Source organism: Notolabrus celidotus, chromosome 18, assembly GCF_009762535.1.
Source record: "Notolabrus celidotus isolate fNotCel1 chromosome 18, fNotCel1.pri, whole genome shotgun sequence".
NCBI lineage: Eukaryota > Metazoa > Chordata > Actinopteri > Labriformes > Labridae > Notolabrus > Notolabrus celidotus.
In genome coordinates this window covers 11,594,056-11,615,532 of record NC_048289.1, presented here as the reverse complement: position 1 = coordinate 11,615,532, position 21,477 = coordinate 11,594,056, and the positions used below count along the sequence as shown (strand labels likewise).

Below are 21,477 nucleotides of genomic sequence, written 5' to 3'. Positions count from 1 at the left end.
TATTGGCTGTTTCCGCGGCAGCAGGTGTCTGTAGCGTTACGCCTCCAGCAGAGGGCGCTGTGAGCTAACATTTCAAAGCTCACACTGACAGTGGACAGCAAAGAAAGAATGACATTATTATTATTATTATTGACAATAATAATAATAATAATAAAAATAATCATGATAAAAATAATGATAACAATAATAATAATAATAATAATAATGATAATAATAATAATAATAATAATAATAGTTATAATGATAGTTATAATAATAATAATAATAATAATAATGATAGTAATAATAATAATAATAGTAATAATGATACTACTACTACTACTACTACTACTACTACTACTAATAATAATAGTAATAATGATGATAATAATAATAATAATAATAATAATAATAATAATAATAATAATAATAATAATACTGATACTACTAATAATAACAGTAATAATAATAATAATAATAATATTAATAATAATAATAATAATAATAATAATAATAATACTATCACAATCTGTTTGGATTGCTCTCTGGTTCATTGAAGCTGCTGTTGGTAGTCACAGAGTAAACATATGTTCAGAGTATACAGTAGACTGTATAAAATATGGATGTAGTATCCATGATGTCACCCATCTGTTTTTGAAGCGCTGTTTTGAGGCGACGGAAGCCATATTGCTGCTGTCGAGCTATTGTGACGTAAAGAGGCAGGCTCTGAGCCTCCTAGCCAACAGCTACAGTGTTCCCGCCTGTCAATCAAGTCAGCTGTGCCTCTCATTGGAAGACTCGCAATCTCAGTATCTTCGAAATTGCTGCGTTAGAAAAAAATTCACCCCCCCCGTACAATGCGATTCGATCGAGAAATTAACTATCCAGACTACACTCGTCTTTTGTACCAGGCTGTAAACATGTTTATTTCTGCTGTAAAGATTGCCTTTTTTGAATTGGTGTGTGTGTGGTTTCTGGTACTTCCGGAGCCAGCCTCAAGCGGATCCTCGATGAACTGCAGTTTTTAGCACATCCGCATTGGACTCATTTTTTGACCGGAGGTTGCCGCTTGGTTCTGAGAGAGGGACTTCGAATGTCAACACCCTCCAAACCAGATTTCCTCTTAGCCCCCCAACACAGACCGGTGTGTGCAGTCATGATAGTGCCGGACTCATATCCAATCGGAGGACGTAGTAGGGGCCGCCCCTTAACAGATCAGGACAGAGGATTGGAGATTAGCTATGATTGGTCCGTCATAACGGGAACGAGGGAAATAACAACATTGCTTGATACAAAGACATTGGAAAACAATTGACTCAAATTACTCCACTTACCAATGAGTAACGATGGGCATTAAGAGTTTTTCTCCAAACCCAGCAGAAAAAAAGTAACGATTTGAAATATTAGCTTCATGACAATATAAAAAAAGTAAAGAAGCCAAATGTATTTTTAAAAAATGAGAAAATACAAAACACAAAACGTATTATGCCAACACATACTTAACTTTGTTTTATTGAGAAAAAGAGACTACACTGGTCAAACAGTGGCAGAGTACTCTGTAGAAAGCAGGTTAACTATTTTTGTATGATGGGTTTACTGACACTGTATTGCCTTGTTATGTTTGTGACCAAACTACGACATCTAGTGTCTAAAAGCTGTAATAGCAAAGCTTTGAGTTATTTTGAACCCTTGGTCTTGCCGTAGTTATGTTGCCATGGGTACGGACCGTTTTGTTTATAGTCTATGGTACGGACATAATCCTTCTTATATCGCGTTTGGAAAACATTTGCCTGTAAGTATTTTCATATACAGTGCTTTTAGTTCAGTTTCATTGTTTCAGATTGTTTGTGATAAAGGATAAAAGTCTATTTTAAAACCGCCGACAGTGAAATCTATATATGCTAACCACTAGCATGTCAATGCAATTTCCCATGTATGTTAGCATCAAGCTAGCGCTTCGTGTCGTTATAGCGCTGTTACCACATGAGAGAGATGTAACATTTGTATGGTTTCTCTTGCGTGAAACTAATGTATATTTTCTTGTGTGTCCAGTTTTACAGTTTTTATGAGTAAAGCTACAAACGGAAAATCCTGATTCAGAGTTTTTCTTGGGAAACTGTTATCTAACTGCCAAGCTGAGATAGCCGGGGCAGAATAGTAAAAAGGCAACATTTTTTGAACAAGCCAGCAGCCTTCCATGCTGTAAGAGAAGACCTATTACCAGTCATGATGACACATAATGAAGAAGAAATGGACTTATTGGAGACAAGATCAGAAATATCCAGCTGCTCTAGAGCCAGTAAACTCTCAACAGCCAGCTCTCTTGCACTGAGAGCACGAGCAAAGGCAGAAGCTGCTCGCACTGAACTTTCATTTGCAAAAAAGGAAGCTGAAATGTTAAAACAACAAGCTATACTACAAGCAAGCTTACATGAGCTGAAAATGGAAAAAGCTGCTGCAGCCGCAGATGCAGAAGCTAATGTGTTGGAAGCAGCTGCACAGGATGAGTATCAACAATTCGGCTCTCCTCTTCTAGTGCATAGACCTGTGATGCCTCAGATCCCAATTGAGTTCCCCAGTGGAAGAGCTACAACACAGTCATCAGTGCAAAATCCTTTTCTTCAGCCATACCAGAGTGCACAAACAGCTAATACGCTACATGCAATCACAACCCCACCCGATGCAAAGCCACCAGTAGGCACACGTCCACCAGCATCCCAGCCAACCATGGGCAATGGTGAAACAGCAAAAAGCTGTGTGCTACATAGTGAAACGCAGCGGAGTGAAAGCAGTGAGTATGCATTTGCTGAGTTAGCCCCGCATCATTCATTCAAAAGAGAGGATGCTTTGTACACAATGCATGCTAATACTGTTAAAAATGAGAGACATTCTCACGGCTATGGAGAGCCTCCTCATAACATCGAGCACACGAGTGACAAATGTGTGCTTCCTCAGTCTCATCCAGCTCAGTCATCACCCTTACATGACACCACCTCGTCCAATCCATCCGCTGCTATCGACTTAGCAAAGTACCTGATGCGTCGAGAGATGGTGAGTTCCGGCTTATTGACATTTGACGATAAACCAGAAAATTACTGGGCTTGGAAAACATCATTCATCAACTCCACAGAAGACTTGAAACTCTCTGCTAGAGAAGAACTCGATCTTTTATGCAAATGGCTGGGTCCATCTTCTTCTGAGCAAGCTAAAAGAATCAGAGCAGTGCATATTCACAGTGCATCCGCTGGCCTCCAGATGGTATGGCAGCGATTAGAGGACATCTATGGCTCACCAGAAGTAATTGAAGATGCTCTACTGAAAAAAATTGATGATTTTCCAAAAATCACTGCAAAAGACAACCACAAGTTAAGACAGCTAGGAGACACTCTTATGGAACTCGAGGCAGCTAGAGCAGATGGATACTTACCTGGCCTTATGTACCTCAACACCTCGCGTGGTGTCAGCCCCATAGTGCAGAAGCTACCGTACAACCTGCAAGAAAGGTGGATCACGGTAGGATCACGCTACAAAGAGCAACACAGAGTGTCATATCCTCCATTCTCAGTCTTTGTGAACTTTGTTTGTGAAGAAGCAAAGGTGCGTAATGATCCAAGTTTTGCTAACATAACGGGAACACTGTTTGCTACCAAGACAGAGAAAAGCTACTCACCCAACTATCAGCCATTTAACCAGCATGTGAAATCAACAGTAGCTGTAAGAAAGACAGAAATCTCTTCAGATGGCGATCCTGACAAATTGTGTCCTCTGCATAATAAGCCGCATCCTCTGAGAAAGTGTCGTGGCTTCAGGAACAAAACAATAGAGGAGAGAAAGGCGTATCTGAAGGAAAAATCAATCTGTTTCCGCTGTTGTGCATCCTCCACCCACATTGCTAAAGACTGCAACAAACCTGTTCAGTGCAAAGAGTGCAATAGTGACAGACACCCCTCAGCACTACACCCAGGGTCCGCTCCATGGAAAACTGATTTTCAAACAAACACTAGGGAGCAGCAAGGCGGGGAGCAGCAAGGCGAGGAGCAGCAAGGCAGGGAGCACCAAGCAGTAGCCGGTACATCTGTGACGTCTAGATGCACAGAAATCTGCGGAGATGTCAATGCCTCAAAATCCTGTTCCAAAATCTGTCTTGTCTGGGTGTACCCTAATGGACAGAGAGAGAGAGCGCTGAAGACCTACGCTGTTCTAGATGATCAAAGCAACAAATCACTAGGCAGATCAAAATTCTTCGAACACTTTGGCCTTCAGGGAACAGGGTCAATGTACACTCTAAAGACATGCTCAGGAGTGGTAGAGACATCAGGCCGACGTGCCAGCAACTTCATTGTGGAGTCTCTGGATGGCAAAACCCAGATCTCTTTACCTACCTTGATTGAATGTGACTTGTTGCCAGACAACAGATCTGAGATTCCATCACCAGAGGTAACAAGACATTATCCTCATCTCATGTGCCTGACAGATAAGATTCCAGCTCCGGACCCAGATGCATCCATCTTACTCCTACTTGGACGCGATATGATCCAAGCACACAAAGTCAGAGAACAGTGTAATGGACCTAACAACGCTCCATTTGCTCAAAGACTCGATCTCGGATGGGTATTAATTGGAGATGTGTGCCTCGGAAGAGCGCACAAAACAAACAGTGTCAGTGCCTTCAAGACCAATGTGCTTATGAGTGGCCGTCACTCGATGCTGGAACCCTGCACAAGCAACATACTGGTAAAAGAGAAAATCCATTCTCCAGTGCTGCCTCACGCCCCTCCAGGTATGTTTCATGCATCCAATCCTAAATACAACACAGACAGCCTTGGACAAGACGTGTTTCAAAGTACAGCACATGATGAAAAACTTGGCATGTCAGTTGAAGACAAGTTGTTTCTCGACCTCATGGATAAAGAGGTTTACATGGATGATGCTAATTGCTGGGTGGCACCCCTGCCATTCAGACCAAATAGATCACGCTTACCCAATAACAGGCAGCAAGCGTTCAATCGTCTCACATCCCTGCGTCGTATGCTGGAGAAGAAAAAGGGCATGAAGGATCACTTCTTCAAATTCATGCAAACAATGTTCGACTCAGACCAAGCAGAGCCTGCACCAGCACTGACAACAGAACAGGAACGGTGGTACCTTCCAATATTTGGTGTTTATCATCCACAGAAAAAAGACCAAATACGCGTAGTATTTGACTCCAGTGCCAAACATGAGGGCCTTTGTCTCAACGATGTTCTCCTTAAGGGACCTGACATGAACAATTCATTACTGGGAGTCTTATTGCGTTTCCGTAAAGAACCTGTAGCAGTGATGGCTGATGTGCAAAAGATGTTTTATTGCTTTACTGTCCGTGAAGAGCACCGGGACTTTTTGCGCTTTTTGTGGTTTGAAGACAACAACCCAACCAAGCAGATCACCGAATACCGCATGAAGGTTCATGTATTCGGGAATTCTCCCTCTCCAGCAGTGGCCATTTATGGCTTAAGGAAGGCAGCCCTACATGCAGAAGGAGAAGATGGTACAGAAGCCAAGCAGTTCATTATGCGGAACTTCTACGTGGATGATGCCCTGGCCTCTTTCCCCACAAATGATGAAGCCATCTCTGTCTTGAAAAGAACCAAAGACATGCTAGCTGAGTCAAGCATCAAGCTGCACAAGATAGCCTCTAATAGCCGTGTGGTGATGGATGCGTTCTCCCCAGAAGAACGGGCTAAAGACCTAGTCAACCTGGAGCTAACAATCGACCCCTTGCCACTTCAGCACAGTTTGGGACTCACCTGGAGCTTGCAGACTGACACCTTCACCTTCTGTGTATCTAGAGAGAAGAAGCCGTTCACCAGAAGGGGGATCCTATCCACTGTTAATGGTCTCTACGACCCACTGGGATTTGCAGCACCTGTTACAATTCAAGGAAAGGCCTTAGTCAGAGAGTTGTCAGCCGAACAGTTTGAATGGGACGCCCCTCTCCCAGCTGTGAAAGAAAAACAGTGGAGGCTGTGGACAGACTCAGTCCATGAGCTTGAACAGCTTCAAATAAAAAGGGCATATGTACCTGTTTCTTTGCGCTACATTGAACACAGAGAACTCTGTGTTTTCTCTGATGCTTCCACCATGGCCATTTCAGCAGTGGCATACTTAAAAACAGTGGACAAGGAGGGCCATACTCACGTCGGGTTCGTCATGGGCAAGTCAAAGCTGGCTCCTCATCCTCAACACACCATTCCACGGCTGGAGCTTTGCGCTGCCGTACTGGCGGTTGAAATGGCAGACCTATTAACAGAGGAACTGGACATTGATATCCACAAGGTCACATTCTTCACAGACAGCCGGATTGTATTAGGCTACATTCATAATACAAACAGAAGATTTTACGTGTATGTGACCAACAGAGTTGCTCGCATCAGGAAATCCACAAGACCTGAACAGTGGAACTTTGTCAGCACAGAAAACAATCCTGCAGACCATGGGACACGCTCTGTGTCAGCAGCCCAGTTGTCACACACCAACTGGTTCCAAGGTCCAACTTTCCTGTCCAGAGACACCTGCTTAAAGCAAGAGACTTTTGAGTTAGTAGAACCTGATGCCGACGCAGATATACGTCCACTGATCACAGCTTTCATAACCAAAGCCTCTGTCAATCGGCTTGGCTCACGGAGATTTGAGCGCTTTTCAAGTTGGAAAGCCCTCTGCCGAGCTACAGTCCAACTCATATACAAAGCCAGGTCTTGCAGTAAAAATACAAACAGCAAGACAGAAGTATGGACACAGGCAAAAACAGTTATCATCAGAAGTGCCCAACAAGATGCCTTCTCTGAGGAGATCAGGTCCCTCTCAAGGGGTGATGTTGTCTCAAAGTCCAGCACTCTCAGGAAGCTGAACCCTTTTGTTGATGCAGAAGGCCTTTTGAGAGTTGGAGGGCGTATGCCTGCAACACACACTCCCTGGGAAGAGAGACACCCAATCATTGTCCCCAACAAACAACACATCGCCACCTTATTAGTGAGACACTATCATGAGCAGGTTGCACATCAAGGGAGACATCTAACAGAAGGTGCTCTTCGCTCTGCTGGTTTGTGGCTGATAGGAGGCAAGAGGTTGGTGTCTAACATCATACACAAATGTGTGATCTGTAAAAGGCTAAGAGGAAAAGTAGAGGAACAACAGATGGCTAGCTTACCTGCTGATCGAGTCAGCCCGGGTCCTCCATTCACAAGTGTCGGTGTTGATGTGTTTGGCCCATGGACTGTCAGCTCACGGCGCACCCGAGGTGGGGTTGCAGAGAATAAACGCTGGGCTGTCATCTTCACATGCATGGTGACAAGAGCCGTGCATATCGAAGTTCTAGAGTCTCTGTCCTCTTCAAGTTTTGTAAACGCCCTAAGAAGATTCACAGCCATTCGTGGACCAGTTCGTCTTTTTCGTTCTGATCAGGGTACTAACTTTGTGGGTGCCTGCAAAGAGCTCCAAATAAGATCTGGAGACCCTGAGCTAGCAACTTACCTTCTAGATAAAGGTAGCACCTGGACATTCAACCCTCCCCACGCCTCACACATGGGCGGAGCATGGGAGAGGATGATAGGTGTGGCTCGCAGGATATTGGACGCTTTGCTGTTGAAGAGAAACACCTGTCACATGTCTCACGAGGTTCTGGTCACTCTCATGTCCGAAGTTATGGCAATTATGAATGCTAGGCCTCTAGTCCCTGTATCGTCTGACCCAGATATGCCTGCCGTCCTTACACCTGCCATGCTCTTGACACAGAAAATTGAGACTGTGTTGCCGCCATCACCAGGACAATTTGACCTCAAGGATCTCCACAGTAAACAATGGAAGCAGGTCCAAACTTTAGCTGATGCATTCTGGAAACGTTGGCGGCAGGAATACCTGGTGACCCTTCAAGCAAGACAAAAGTGGCATGTGGACAAACCAAACCTGAACAAAGGAGACGTGGTGCTTCTGAAGGATGCACAAGCAAAGAGAAATGAATGGCCTGTTGGCATTGTAGTTGATGTCTTTCCAAGTGAGGACAAAAAAGTTCGGAAGGTGGATGTTAAGGTAGTCAAGCAGGGCACTCCAAAGGTGTACTTGAGGCCTGTCTCAGAACTTGTGTTGCTTTTGAAAAATGTATAATGGTATAATGTGTTATACCAGGCGAGGAGTGTATTGCCTTGTTATGTTTGTGACCAAACTACGACATCTAGTGTCTAAAAGCTGTAATAGCAAAGCTTTGAGTTATTTTGAACCCTTGGTCTTGCCGTAGTTATGTTGCCATGGGTACGGACCGTTTTGTTTATAGTCTATGGTACGGACATAATCCTTCTTATATCGCGTTTGGAAAACATTTGCCTGTAAGTATTTTCATATACAGTGCTTTTAGTTCAGTTTCATTGTTTCAGATTGTTTGTGATAAAGGATAAAAGTCTATTTTAAAACCGCCGACAGTGAAATCTATATATGCTAACCACTAGCATGTCAATGCAATTTCCCATGTATGTTAGCATCAAGCTAGCGCTTCGTGTCGTTATAGCGCTGTTACCACATGAGAGAGATGTAACATTTGTATGGTTTCTCTTGCGTGAAACTAATGTATATTTTCTTGTGTGTCCAGTTTTACAGTTTTTATGAGTAAAGCTACAAACGGAAAATCCTGATTCAGAGTTTTTCTTGGGAAACTGTTATCTAACTGCCAAGCTGAGATAGCCGGGGCAGAATAGACACACTTAACATCAGTGGGTCTTTGAGAATCAATAAACAGTCCAATCTTTTCCTTATCAAACATTTATTTTCTGTAAAGCAAAAACATGGCAAAGAAAAAGTCATTTTCCTCACAAAACAGTTAATACTTAAGTAGATTTTAAACAATGACCCACTTTATGCATACGCTGCAAATGGCTACCAATGAAGTTCATTTCTATTTTGCATAAACTGTCAGAGTCTACATGAAACAGTGAAACCATGAGGAGTGAAAATATTCCCTTCATCAAAAGGTCATTCTGCTCATTTCAAATACATACCAGCAGTCAAATCAGAAGCAGCAGAAGAGGGATCATAAACACAGTGTCTCTCCTGTTGAAAAGGGCACCGTCACAGAATGGACTCCAGTATACACATCTCATTTAAATATCTCAAACAAATTTACTGTATATAAATAGCCTTCTCGTTTTAAACAGTGACATACTGTTTTGCCTTCACTCAAATGACAAACCTTTTTTCCCCAACACATCACACTCCCTTCATTCTCACAACATTTTATATCATAATGCCTCTTAAAAAAGAAACAGACAAATTATTAATAAAAATAGAAATAACGTCTTTTTTTTTGGCAAGTCAGGAAGACAGCCTGTGTGCTCGTCTTTTCCATCAGTATCATGTCGCTTTTGTTTACATTCAAACATCAAAGCAACTGCAGCTCAAAACAAGCCTGAGAAGGTCCTATAACAGTGCCTGAACATCTTTTTCCTCCCATCTTCAACGAGCAGTTCACCCCAAAATGAAAATATATGTTCTGGTTTGCATGTCCAAACTGTAGAAACTGTTATTTACATAGGGATGAAAGTGGTTTATGTTGGGGGTGATCCATTTTCAACTTTGTGAGGATGTCTGAACACACGTCATATCAAGTCAATCCAAAGAAAGAGGTCCAACATGTTTCACCTCTGCCTGTTGACACTGTGGCAGAAATTGTATTAGCTGTGTAGATAATCATTTTTAAATCAATAAAAATAAATTTTGTGTCAGCTTGTATATGTTTTAGCTGGGTAATAAGGGACATAATGTATAGTGACCAGGTAGTTAGAATTAGGATCCTTTCAGAGTCAGCCCTCAGCTTCCAGTGGGATCCTGCTCACCCTGTCGAGATCCTAATTTGCATAACGTCCCGGTTACCATACATTATCCCTTACTGTGGAAGTTTTTCTGTAGTAGGACCCATTATTCACTTTCTGGTTTCCTACCTAAGCATGATGGATTTACAGAAAAATAAATCTTACTTATTACTTTTCACTTCTCTAACATTTAATCAAAGTATTACATTAGCAAACATGCCAATCCAGAATTTCTTGCAGGCACCATTTTGTGTCAAAAGCCCTTCGCTGCTGGAACACAGCATTGCTTTTATTGAAACACAATTCACTTTCAGCAGTTAAAGGCAGTCTAAATTTTCATTTTGGGGTAATTACCTGTACTTTGACACTTACTTTAAAACATAATATGTTCTTTGTTTGACAAAACCTTCCAGTATTCCTGTTCCTCCATGTGTTGATTACAAAGTATTTCCTTGTTGTGACTAAAGTAAAACACTTATGCAAAGAAACAATGGATCTCTGCAGTGTATCAGTCTGGTACTGAGAGAGACTCGCATGCAGGCTGGTGAGATGTCAGGTTGGGGTGATATTCATTGTGTCACAGGGGTCCCATGTTTATGACTCCCCTGAAGGCATGACAGCGGTGAAAATCCTTCTCCAACTTTTTAGACGACTGGAGCTGATCTGTCATTCGTGACGGTCGGTCTCAGCTTGACTGTTGCAAACGGATTTCCTCCCCTGCAGGTAGAAAATTGGGGGGGAAATCATCATCTGGTCACTAGATCACTTTTCATTGTGAAAGTTTGTTAGTTTGTGTTAGTCGTGTTAGATCACTCACCCCAGAAAGGGAGCCTTTGCAGTCCCATTGACTAGAGACACCTGTTATCAAAAAACACAGAAGAAGAGACTCTTGATGCAATTGAGAAGAAGAGCTAACACACAGCATTCAACACACAACACCAGAGTCACCATAAATCCACATACACACACCCTTCCTCCAGCTGAGTAGAAAGTCAGCATTACCAGACTGGTTAGATCAGATTTCCCATCAGCACTTGTCTGCTCCCCCCTCCCTCCTTCCTAATCAGGGCTGCAGAGATTTGACATACAGTGTGGCTTCAACTTCGAACCTCAGCCTGTCAGGAATCCAGACAATCTAGAAAGGCTGGTGAGAGATACACTCCTCTTTTTCTCTCACCTTAGGATGACGATAATCTTATCGCCTCCATAGAGCCAAGTGGGCATGAGGATGATAGAGTTAAAGAACATAAATCAGAGTTATGAGCCCTGGGGGTTACTGCCGCACATACTTACTTTTATATTTCTGCTAAAAAATGTCCACAGAGTGCGTCAGAGGAATTTAGCTTTTGGGTTTGGTTAAGATGTTGTATTCCTTTTCTTGATCAGATAAGAATGTGTATTTAAACAAAGATTTTATCGCTTGAATGTTCTGTGTGCATGTCAGGAGCTGATAAATGGATGTAACTCAATCCTATCTTCTGTCTCTGATGCAAATCTTTTCATTAACCTGCATTCATATTAATTAATTAAGCAATAACCTCACACTGTAGAGCAGACAACTTCCATAAGTCACTTTAAATGCTGCCAAAGTTATCCTACAGGGATATTCATTCCCTGGTTTAAGTCTTTCAGGAAGCACCTCTCGCTTGATTGTGAACTCTAAACATCTTCATCTGCCATAAACATCACAGATTGTACAAATCATTGATGTAGGCCCAGTGATGTCACCAACTGGTTTCCAATGCAACATTGTGAAGCTAAAGATGGCGGTCGCCATATTGCTGACTCAACCTTACTTTGGATTAATCTAACCACATTTAAAGGGGTAGCTTTGAGGCTAGATATCAGCCTCCTGACTAACATCTACAGGGTGCTCACCTGTTAGTTCACTTACTCTGCACTATTTATGCAAAATATGTATTATTCTTTATAATAATATCATTAAAAATGATGCATATATCTGGATATTAACATACTATCTTATAGAAAGTTAAACTCCAAAACTGTTTTTGTTCCTGGCTGTAGACATGTTTAATTTTGCTGTAAAAATTGGCATGTTAACACGAGGGGTAATGCGGGGTCTCCTTGTATTTTGCAGCCAGCCTCAAGTGGACACTTGAGGTACTGTGTTTTTTTGCTCTTTTGCTTTGGCCTGATTCTTTCTACAGGGGAATTCTGCTTGACTGTAACACAGCCCAAATAGATTTAGACTGTCATGGCAAACAGCTAATCATAGCTTTGGATTATGGGGTGGCATCATAGACTGTATAAAATATGGACGTAGTATCCATGAAGTCACCCAGCTGTTTCTGAGGAGCTGTTTGAGGCCAGTCGCGGCGGAAGCCATAGTGCTGCTCCTGAGTGATTGTGACGTAAAGAGGCGGGCTTTGAGCCTCCTAGCCAACAGCTACAGTGCTCCCGCAGTCAGCTGTGCCTCTCATTGGAAGACTCGTAATCTCAATATCTTTGAAATTGCCGCGTTAGAACAAAATAACCCACCTGTGATCGAGAAATGAGCTATTCAGACTACACTCGTCTTTTGTACCAGGCTGTAAACATGTTTATTTCTGCTGTAAAGATCAGCTTTTTTGAATTGGTGTGTATGTGGTTTCCGGTACATCTGGAGCCAACCTCAAGTGGATCTTCAATGAACTGCAGTTTTTAGCACTTTTGCATTGGAGTCATATTTTTAGACCGGAGATTGCCGCTTGGATGGCACCTGTGATGAACATTCAAAATTTAACAGGGTCAATGCCAACCCTAGCCACCCATGCGGACACACCTGCTGACTTTCCCAAACCAAAAGGTTCCCTGTGAAGTTGTTTAATGTCCTTCTCACCACTAAATAAACACATTGAACACAAAAGTTAAAGACTTGATCCCAGTATGCTGTTAGCATGTCACTTAAATACAGCACCTGTGGAAGTAACCGAAAATAATACATATTATATCAAGGCCAATTTGGGTTTTTACAGCCTTTTACTGTTGGTGTGCATCAGGAAACATAAAAAGAAAAAGGGACTTGAATGCTGCCAGAGAGGCTCAACTGAGGGAACAGGAGTTTCAAGAGCAAAGGTGACAAAGTTCACCTTTACCCCTCAGTCACAAAAACAAACCTAATGAGCAGAGTCAGCCCTATGTCCCCCGTAAAAAAATATCCCCTGTAAAAAAAATCCACAAAGAGAGGACACAGGATATTTGTAAGTGGAGCTGTTGAAGTTTTTTTCCATGCTGGGCTACAAAATCTTATTCTAGCAGAATATGTGATGAGAAAAATAATGAGATAAAAGCACTGGTATTTTTACTGTCAGGCATAGAAGGTGTATTCCTCATTGTGTTTTATTTCGTGGTTAAACTCTGAGGCAGCAGATACAGAGGACACTGAGTACAGACAGAGCAGGGGAGGAAGGTGATGATGAGGGAGAAGGGAGCAGGCCCTGGCTTGCCTGCTGGCCAGACAGCTACTAGTTCATCCTTAATCAGCTGATGGAGTGCAGAAAATGAAAGTGTTCCTGTACCCTCTTGTCCTTTATGTCTCCCTCTGTAACTCTCTGATACACCTCTCTCTTTCATCCTGAACAAAACCTGGCCTCAAGCATTTTTCAGAGTATTTATCACAAACTCACTGATTTATTTTACTCACTTCCCTTTGGTGCTTTTGACTTTGACTGTTCAAAATTTGGAAAAAGAGCTCCCGCAGAACACAAACATTCCCTTTCATGATATAGTATAGCATATTTGCTTGAACTGGTTGGAGGAATTGAGGTGTGTTCCAGACTCACTGTATTAGGGCGTGGAGCTGATGACGATGCAGTGAGAAGACGTTGATAAGACCTGATTAGTCAGAATAAAAGTTCAACACGTGTGACTTCATTTTGGGGTTTGGCTGTAGAGTCATAATGGACTTAGTTTTAGATCATGTAATAAAAATGCCATTACAGCAAATGTAAGCTCTTTTCTGGAGCATGTTTAGGCCCAGTTCATTCTCCAGACACTCAGACAAACAGAGTATAGGTGTGTGGCCTTAAGGCACATCAACACAGCCTGAGATAGAATGTGCCTCAGTGACTTTTACTGCGTTAGACACAAACAGCAAACTCCTGAGGTTAAAGATCTTTAAAAAGCTAATATCTTAGTTTTCACAGTGATACAAAGCATCTCTGTCTGCAGGTGACGCTACACCTGGTTTTCTTTTTCATTTTCAACCGTTTACATTTTTCCTAACAAGAAGTAGCCTTAAAGTTTTAATAGCAGCTAAAAGATTTATCTCAAGGAGTGAACACAAGATTTAACATTTGCGAAGATAATATTGCAGACTTGTTGGCAAAAAAGTTGTCAATTTACATTAACAGTTGCAAGCTAGCATAGCAGCTTAACAGCTTGTATGCTATGTTAAAACCAAGCGGCAACCTCCGGTCTCCAACTATGAAGCCCATGTGGAAGTGTTATAAACTGCAATTCATTGAGAATCAGCTTGAGGCTGGCTGCAGAAACACCAGAAACCACATAGACACCAATTCAAAAAAGACGATCTTTGCAGCATTAATAAACATGTTTACAGCCTGGTCCAAAAAACGGCTTGGCTCTGCGTAGCTAATTTCTCTATCGGCACACACTGTATGGTTGGTGAATTTCTTTCTAACGCAATGGTTCAGAAGATATTAAGATTACTAGTTTTTGCCCAAATAAGGACATGACTGACTTGACTCCCGGACGGGAACACAAAGCTGTTGGCTAGGAGGCTCAAACTCCGCCCCTTTCCGTCACACTATGCCTGGAGTTCCGCATTTCCAATATGGCTGCCGCCGTCGATAGGCTTCAAAACAGCACTCAGGAACAGATGGGTGATGGGTGACAGACGGATACTACGTCCATATTTTATACAGTCTATGGTTAAAACTTTAGCTTTGGTTGGTTTGCTACCTCCCCTCTTTTTCTTCCTCATCTTCACAGCATTATCATAAACTGCTGGCCTTTACAAGCATACATGTGTTTCCTGGTGAGACCAAGATTCAAAACGCTAACATGTCGACATGTTTCAACATGACACTGCAAACTTGTAGACATAAATCTAACTTTTAACTACACAGTTAAACAAATTAGCATTGATCTTTAGTTAAATCTGGTAACTATGTGAATGCAATTCCAATATTTTCTCTCTTTTCAAACCACTTTTTGGTTTCAGACTACACAGCAGAGAAGTTTCTTGCTACTTAGCAAGAAATGCTTGCATAAGTTTGCTAACTAATCACAAACTTTGTCAGTCTGTTGTTCGTGGCTATATTTCTTTTACCTGTTCTTCTGTTGTTCTGGATTTGTAGTTACATAAGGTCTTGTTCTAGATCATAATTGAAGACAACGTTGTTTTGAAACAACTTTCTCGATAACACATGTTTAAAGCATGTCATGTATTTACAATCCTGTACTGTCATGCCATGAAAAACTAGCATCCACATAAAATAGGGGAAAAAATGTTTGGACTTTAAAGCTCTCGTGAGGAACTTTTGTTTTTGTGTTGATTTTGGCAGCATCTGTGGACAAAGTCATACTTGTTACCGTTTTAGCTAATCTTGTTCTGTACTCGTGTAAGAAGTATCAAGTCTTTTCACTCACTTTGAACTTTTGCTGTGGTGAAAGTAAGAAAAGGCCTGCTATCAGTCGTCTGGTCTGACACCTACCCTCTCACAGTTGTTACAGTCATTAAAAAGAACAGTATGAAATTGTTAGTCTTGTTGCTAATGGTCTCCTTTGCTTCGCTAGGTCATAAAATGGCATCACTGTTGATATCACTCTGTTTCAAAGCCAGCTAAAAACTCCTTACAGGGGCATTAAGGAATACATAATATGAAGTATAATCCATCTAAATTAAAAAGCTAGTTTTTAGCAGCAACCACCTATGGGACAGCAGCCCATTTCTTCTTCTGGGACTCTAAAAAAGCTCAGAAAAGGAAGTATTAAAAGTTACAGTATGTAAGCGTGTTACTGGACCAACCCCCAACATTAAATCTGTAACAATAATGTGAAAACAGTCTTCAGAGTACACAGATGTTATATTCTGTGTACTCCAATCAACCCTTGCTTTAGCTTTATTAGTTCATAACTGTATGCCCCCTCGCTGTTACTGACCATATTCTGTGGCGACGGCGTTGAGGAGACAATTGAGTTGTCGTCGCTGTAGTCTGGTGGTGGCAGCAGCACAGGGTCCTCCTCCTCCTGCTCTGGCAGACTGACTTCACTCAGGCTACGCACTGGTGTGCCCAGATCACTGTAAACACACATTAGAGAAAATATAAGCTTCTGAATATAACCTCTAAAACAAATAACTGATTAACTGAGCATACCTGAGGTTGTCTTACCTATTTGATATTGCTGGCTCAGTGTGAGGTCTGCAGTAAGATGAGGGAAACCAGCCCCGCCTAATGAGAAGGACAAACACACCACATCAGAAACATCATCACATGTTTTCATAAAACAATTACCATTTAGACACCCATTAGTTTTTACTATGCTGAGGTTCCTGTAACGTGCATACTATATAGTGACAAATGCATGCATTACATAATGCACTTCAAATGGAATCTAGGCATCTCTCCACAACAATGGTTTGTAACTTCTTAATAGCACACTGTTGCTATGAAGACATACAGTGTTATTCTAATGTCAGCAGGTTAAAATCTGCTTTAATAACCCACTCACTAAACATCACCCCTTCAATACACTTGAATGATTACACTTTTGGGGAACTTACTCTCTTGACCGGTCTTAAAAGAGACAACTGATACAAACGTCACAACTGTACGCTAAATATGAGGCTAGCAGCTGCTTGGCTTAGCCTCGTACAGAGTAGGGATACATGATATTGGATTTTTTTCCAATATCCGATAGGCCAATATTTTACAACTCATTTAGTCGATTAACGATACGGATATTATTTTCTGCACACCTAATTGCAGAGATCATCAATTCTCTTCTGTATTGGAATTAACATACAGTATTATGGTGATACTCTAATCACATTTGTTATTTGATATTCATTTCTTATGCAAAATAAGAAAACTACTTAATACTTAAAACTGCATATTTATTTATGACAACTGCTTTCAAACAGAATTCATACTAACAGATACATCCTACTTAAAACTTGGATGATGCTCTCCCTGAGACAATCATAACAATCCCCACAACCAGGTCAAATTTGGCCAATGTCACATTTGACATAGTAAGTAAACCTAACCTCTGTGCAACTGTACAGCAATTAAACCCAAATTAAATAAAATGGTTTACTCTTTGACAGTAAATGTGCCTCAATTAGTCAGCTACATGTACCTTACAGACTGTTGCTTAAATTCTAATTTAACTTAAAACATGAGCCCAACATGTGTGCAGCAGCCCATTATTTTATCGGTTCATTATATCGGCAGATATCGGCGTGTTGGCCGATATACGATAGGCCTAGGTTAGTTTTAAAGCCAATATCGGCCGATACCGATAATGTGCCGATAATATCGTGCATCCCTTGTACAAAGTCTAGAGAACAAGGAGCTAAGTCAAAAGGTAACACATAGATAAGGCTAAGATATTGTGTTTTTTCTGGAAATCATTTTATAGATAATGTTATAATGTCAATTCCAAAACTACCTCCTAACTTCAGCTTTGTCAGCTTTTGAAAAAGGGAGGCTGGATATTTGCCTGTATCCAGAATTTAAGCTAAGTTTAGCCAAGTGGATGCTAGCATTTGCCTCATATTTAAAGAACAAGTGGTATGAATACTCTCTTCCATTCACCACAATCTTTAACTATTTCTCACGAAGAAAAGTGAACAAACCACACAAAAGTATATAACTTCTTGGAAATGCCTTTCAAAACTCTTAAAGCTAACATCAGGGACCTTTTCAAAGTTACTAAACTTGTAGCCACTAAAGCAGCATAATCTGTCATAACCCTTGAACAGAGCTCTTTATTGACAGTATTGATCTCTGTCCTGCACAGTTACAGTCCAATGCACCCAGGCTGGTAAGTCATAAAAGATTTTTGTAAGATGATGTTTATGGGTATTTTTCAGCCTGAATGGGCTGCATGATAATGACATAATATATCTTAGGCTTAATTATGCAGAGATGATTAATACCCCTTTAGAAAAATGTTGGTTTGTACTCATTTAAAAACTGACAGATTGTTACTGCTCTGTGTGCAAACAAGAAGCTATAATGAGATCTGTGTGTGAGTAAAAATAGTCTAAGATCCCTGCTACACACTGCACACTTAAATCAAAAGCACACATCTGACATAAGATATGTGACAGACAGACTTTGTTCACTAAGACTCAGAAGTTGTTGACAAGTCACGACTAAAGGAAATACGGCTTATTAGACTGATGCACTGGATTTGTTGCTTAGAAACAGAGGGTAATGTGATTTACAGCAGCATGTCCTCTTCTTGAGGAGCAAACGCCAACTGCATTAAAATCACTTCAATTCAAAAAGCCGTTTAATTACACAAAAACACACAGGGAACAGATAAAGCTTGTGTTAATTTGTTTCAAAGTGGGAGCGGAAATATTTAGACACCGGTTCTGTAAACATGCTGTAATCTTCTCCGCCTGCATTATGAGCTTTAATTGATGTCACTGAGAGATGATGATTAATGTACTCGCAGAAACCCAGAGGAGAGTTTGTGGATTTGCTGTGGCTTCAAACAACATTTTTGTACATCCCAACTTGATCATTTCATCAAAACGAGACACAAAAATCCAACAGGTGTGATGCGTGTTTGTAAAGAAGCATCTTAAGAGAACATTTTTCCCTCTCTGTTGTCTGCAGGAGGTGTGGAGGCACAGCAGCAGAATGAAGATGTGATTTCATTGTGGCTGTTTTTTTGTTTAATTTATTTCAGTCACTCTTCATCGTGAGGCACAGAGAAGAAAAATGTGTTATGTTGATTGGAATATAAAAGACCAGATGTCTCTTGTTTGTGTGTGATTATGTGCACCTGTATTTTGTTCATGCATGTGGTTGTTGTTGCAGGGCAGAGAGAGAGAGAGAGAGAGAGAGAGAGAGAGAGAGAGAGAGAGAGAGAGAGAGAGAGAGAGAGAGAGAGAGCTTTATGACTGTCATGTTGAACATACCTTACATACTCAGTGTTTCTGGGCATGATGCATTAGCAAAGTCAAATATTCACAAACACAAAACAGAAACTCGTACTGCTAACCTGAGCTATGTGGAAAACGTCTGTGTGTCAGTGCTGGTGCATATTTGTTGGAATGAAAGTTCATTTCCTCTCGTGGGTGTGCCAAAGGTTGAATTCAGATTGAACTTAAAACTACTATGTGAGGGAATTTACACTTTGAAAATGAAGTCTCTTTATCAAAGCTCTATAAGACTTCAGAATGCCATAAATAATCTATCCTGCTCTTTGGGTTCAAGGTTAAACATTTTAGACTTGCAAATGTATGTATAACACCTTGCCTTTTATGATCTTAATGAATGTGTTGTCAGCAGGCTGTCAGCATGTTTATCTGTGCTAAATAAATGAATCCCCCCCAATGAGCCCCGCTATTGCAGCCAGCCTCAAGTGGGCACTCAAGAAATTACAGTTGTTTCTCTTATTGGCTTAATTTTATGAATACTGGGGGCTGCTGCTTGACTGTAACACGGCCCAAATAGATGGCCCCGCAAATGTACCTGCGAAATCCTATATTACCCACATAGCAAAATTGATCTGGCCTGGTTCTGGCCCACAATACACTTAGACACGGCCGATATACTGCAAAGAATGACGGCCCTTAAATGGCCCAGATATAGTTTGCCAGAGACGGCCCACACATGGGCCAGCTTAATCACAAGCTCAACCTTAATCGGCCCAGATGCGGCATGGACAGATTTGGTCCACATAAATCAAGCCACAATCGGGCCAGATGTGGCATGCCATCATACATACAATGCCATCATTGCCAGACCTGGCCCACATCCGGTTGACATACCACTTGCCATGCCAGCAGTCTGGCCCAGAACTAGTGCAATGTATGCATGTTTTGTAATAATCTTACACTTCTAAAAACACACATAATCAAGTTCCAATCAATGGCTTGAATGCAAATTATACATTTCTTAGTCATGGAAGTCTTTTGCAAGAAAAAAATGTGCTTTGATGACAAATGTGACAAGTAATGTGATAATGACTAAAGCAGAGCCTTTTGCTCTATTTTCATAGAAGAGGTCAACATTTTATGCATTGTTTTTTCCCTTCATATTAATACACACAATTTATTACCCTTCTTGCACGATTACACTTGATTGCAATATATTGGGTTCTCTAATGCCTTGATATGCACCATAACGCCAACTAATGTAAGTAGCTCTGGCCACAACTAAGTATTTTAATTTCCTGAAAGGGTAGGAAATTGAGAACTGCTGGGGGACGTATTCTTAAGCAAGTTTGACCACAACAGTAGTAAATAATAAAGCCTTCTTACACTCATTTGGCACATTAGTGGGTATTTATGATAATTAAAGTAAAGGGTGTACAGGAGTTAGACTCCCACTCAACTACAGAACTGTGTCTGTTCGGTGTAATGAAGAAACATGCCACCCATGGAAAACGTGGCTCATAGATGCATTTTTATGGTTTCCAGGCAACAATAGAGCTCTGTTGCCTGGCCCTGGAGGAATAAAACTTTTAAGTCCTCATAAGCACTTTTTATGAGAAGGATTATTCCATAGCAGATTTTGGTCTTTTGATAGGATTTGTTGACAAAATCAAAAGCGTATAATCAAGAGACTTATCCTTTAAAGCAAGAGAGATCTGGATATGAATAAAAAGTGGGGTTCAGTTTGACTCTTCATGAGGCACAGAACAAACAGAACCAACCAACTAAGCATAAATTGTTAAGATTCTACAAAAAAAATCAAGTGAGGGGAATAGAGCTCAGGTGTTCTGCACAAATCAAACATTAAGAAAGGAGTTTAAAATCGTACTGCTGTGTCTTCTCCAGCTCTCCATACAGCCAGCCGTCTTTCTCTTCCTGGATGAGCAGAGTGATGATGTCTCCTTCGTCAAAGCTGAGGAGCGTGGGGTTATTGCCCGCCGTGTGTGGAAAGATGGTCCTAACTCTGTGCTTCCTGCCCACATTGAGGCCAGATGACTGAGATGTGGAGCGGGACAGACTGCCTTCACCGAGACTGCCCTGGTCTAGAGACAGCAGAGATTACAAAAAGACAGAGATCAGTAAAACTACGTACAACTGAATGTCCCTTCTTAAATTCAAGGATAATCTACTTAACCCTCCTGTTATGTTGTGGGTCAAATTGACCCATTTTAAAGTCTATTTTAGGCAATGTATGCCTTCCAAACCAGCTAAATGCAGCATAAAAATCTGGGCAGCATGTGACAGAAGAGGTGTCGTGGTAATTTATCAACATCACTTCATAAACAATAAAAATCCAAAATGTAAAATAAAATAAACAAAAATATATGTCATGTAAAACTATTGTATTTATATTTAGGTCTTTCCAATATACATTAAAAAAGTTTTATTATGAATTTTAATGAGAAACTAGTTTTCTTCATTGAACCATGATCTGTGAGAATTAATGAACACCAATGGACTAAATCTTGATTTAAATGGTTAGTAATGGAGTTGAAAATTAGATTAAAAAAAATGTGTATT

The 21,477-nt window shown here is 41.0% G+C and overlaps 2 protein-coding genes across 2 annotated transcripts in view; one reads left to right on the top strand and one right to left on the bottom strand.

Annotated features, from left to right (window-relative positions):
* Positions 1–1,590: 1,590 nt before the first annotated feature.
* LOC117830497 lies at positions 1,591–21,056 on the top strand. Its single transcript, XM_034708641.1, has 3 exons — positions 1,591–1,771; positions 2,032–8,336; positions 20,803–21,056. Exon 2 carries the CDS (start codon positions 2,206–2,208, stop codon positions 8,116–8,118), a length of 5,913 nt encoding a protein of 1,970 aa, XP_034564532.1. The 5' UTR covers positions 1,591–1,771; positions 2,032–2,205; the 3' UTR covers positions 8,119–8,336; positions 20,803–21,056.
* The window catches only part of baiap2l1a (BAR/IMD domain containing adaptor protein 2 like 1a), a 36,984-nt gene continuing 24,257 nt past the window's right edge, over positions 8,751–21,477 (bottom strand). The window contains exons 10-14 of the mRNA XM_034708120.1: positions 20,786–20,999; positions 16,169–16,228; positions 15,939–16,077; positions 10,630–10,670; positions 8,751–10,529 (exon numbers count right to left, since the gene is read on the bottom strand). Coding sequence (XP_034564011.1) covers positions 10,457–10,529; positions 10,630–10,670; positions 15,939–16,077; positions 16,169–16,228; positions 20,786–20,999 — 527 coding nt within the window. The 3' untranslated portion in view covers positions 8,751–10,456. The remainder of the gene's footprint in view (positions 10,530–10,629; positions 10,671–15,938; positions 16,078–16,168; positions 16,229–20,785; positions 21,000–21,477) is intronic.

Bases quoted from the DNA above. Each gene is read 5' to 3' on its own strand.
- LOC117830497 (XM_034708641.1), top strand. From the start codon at position 2,206: ATGATGACACATAATGAAGAAGAAATGGACTTATTGGAGACAAGATCA.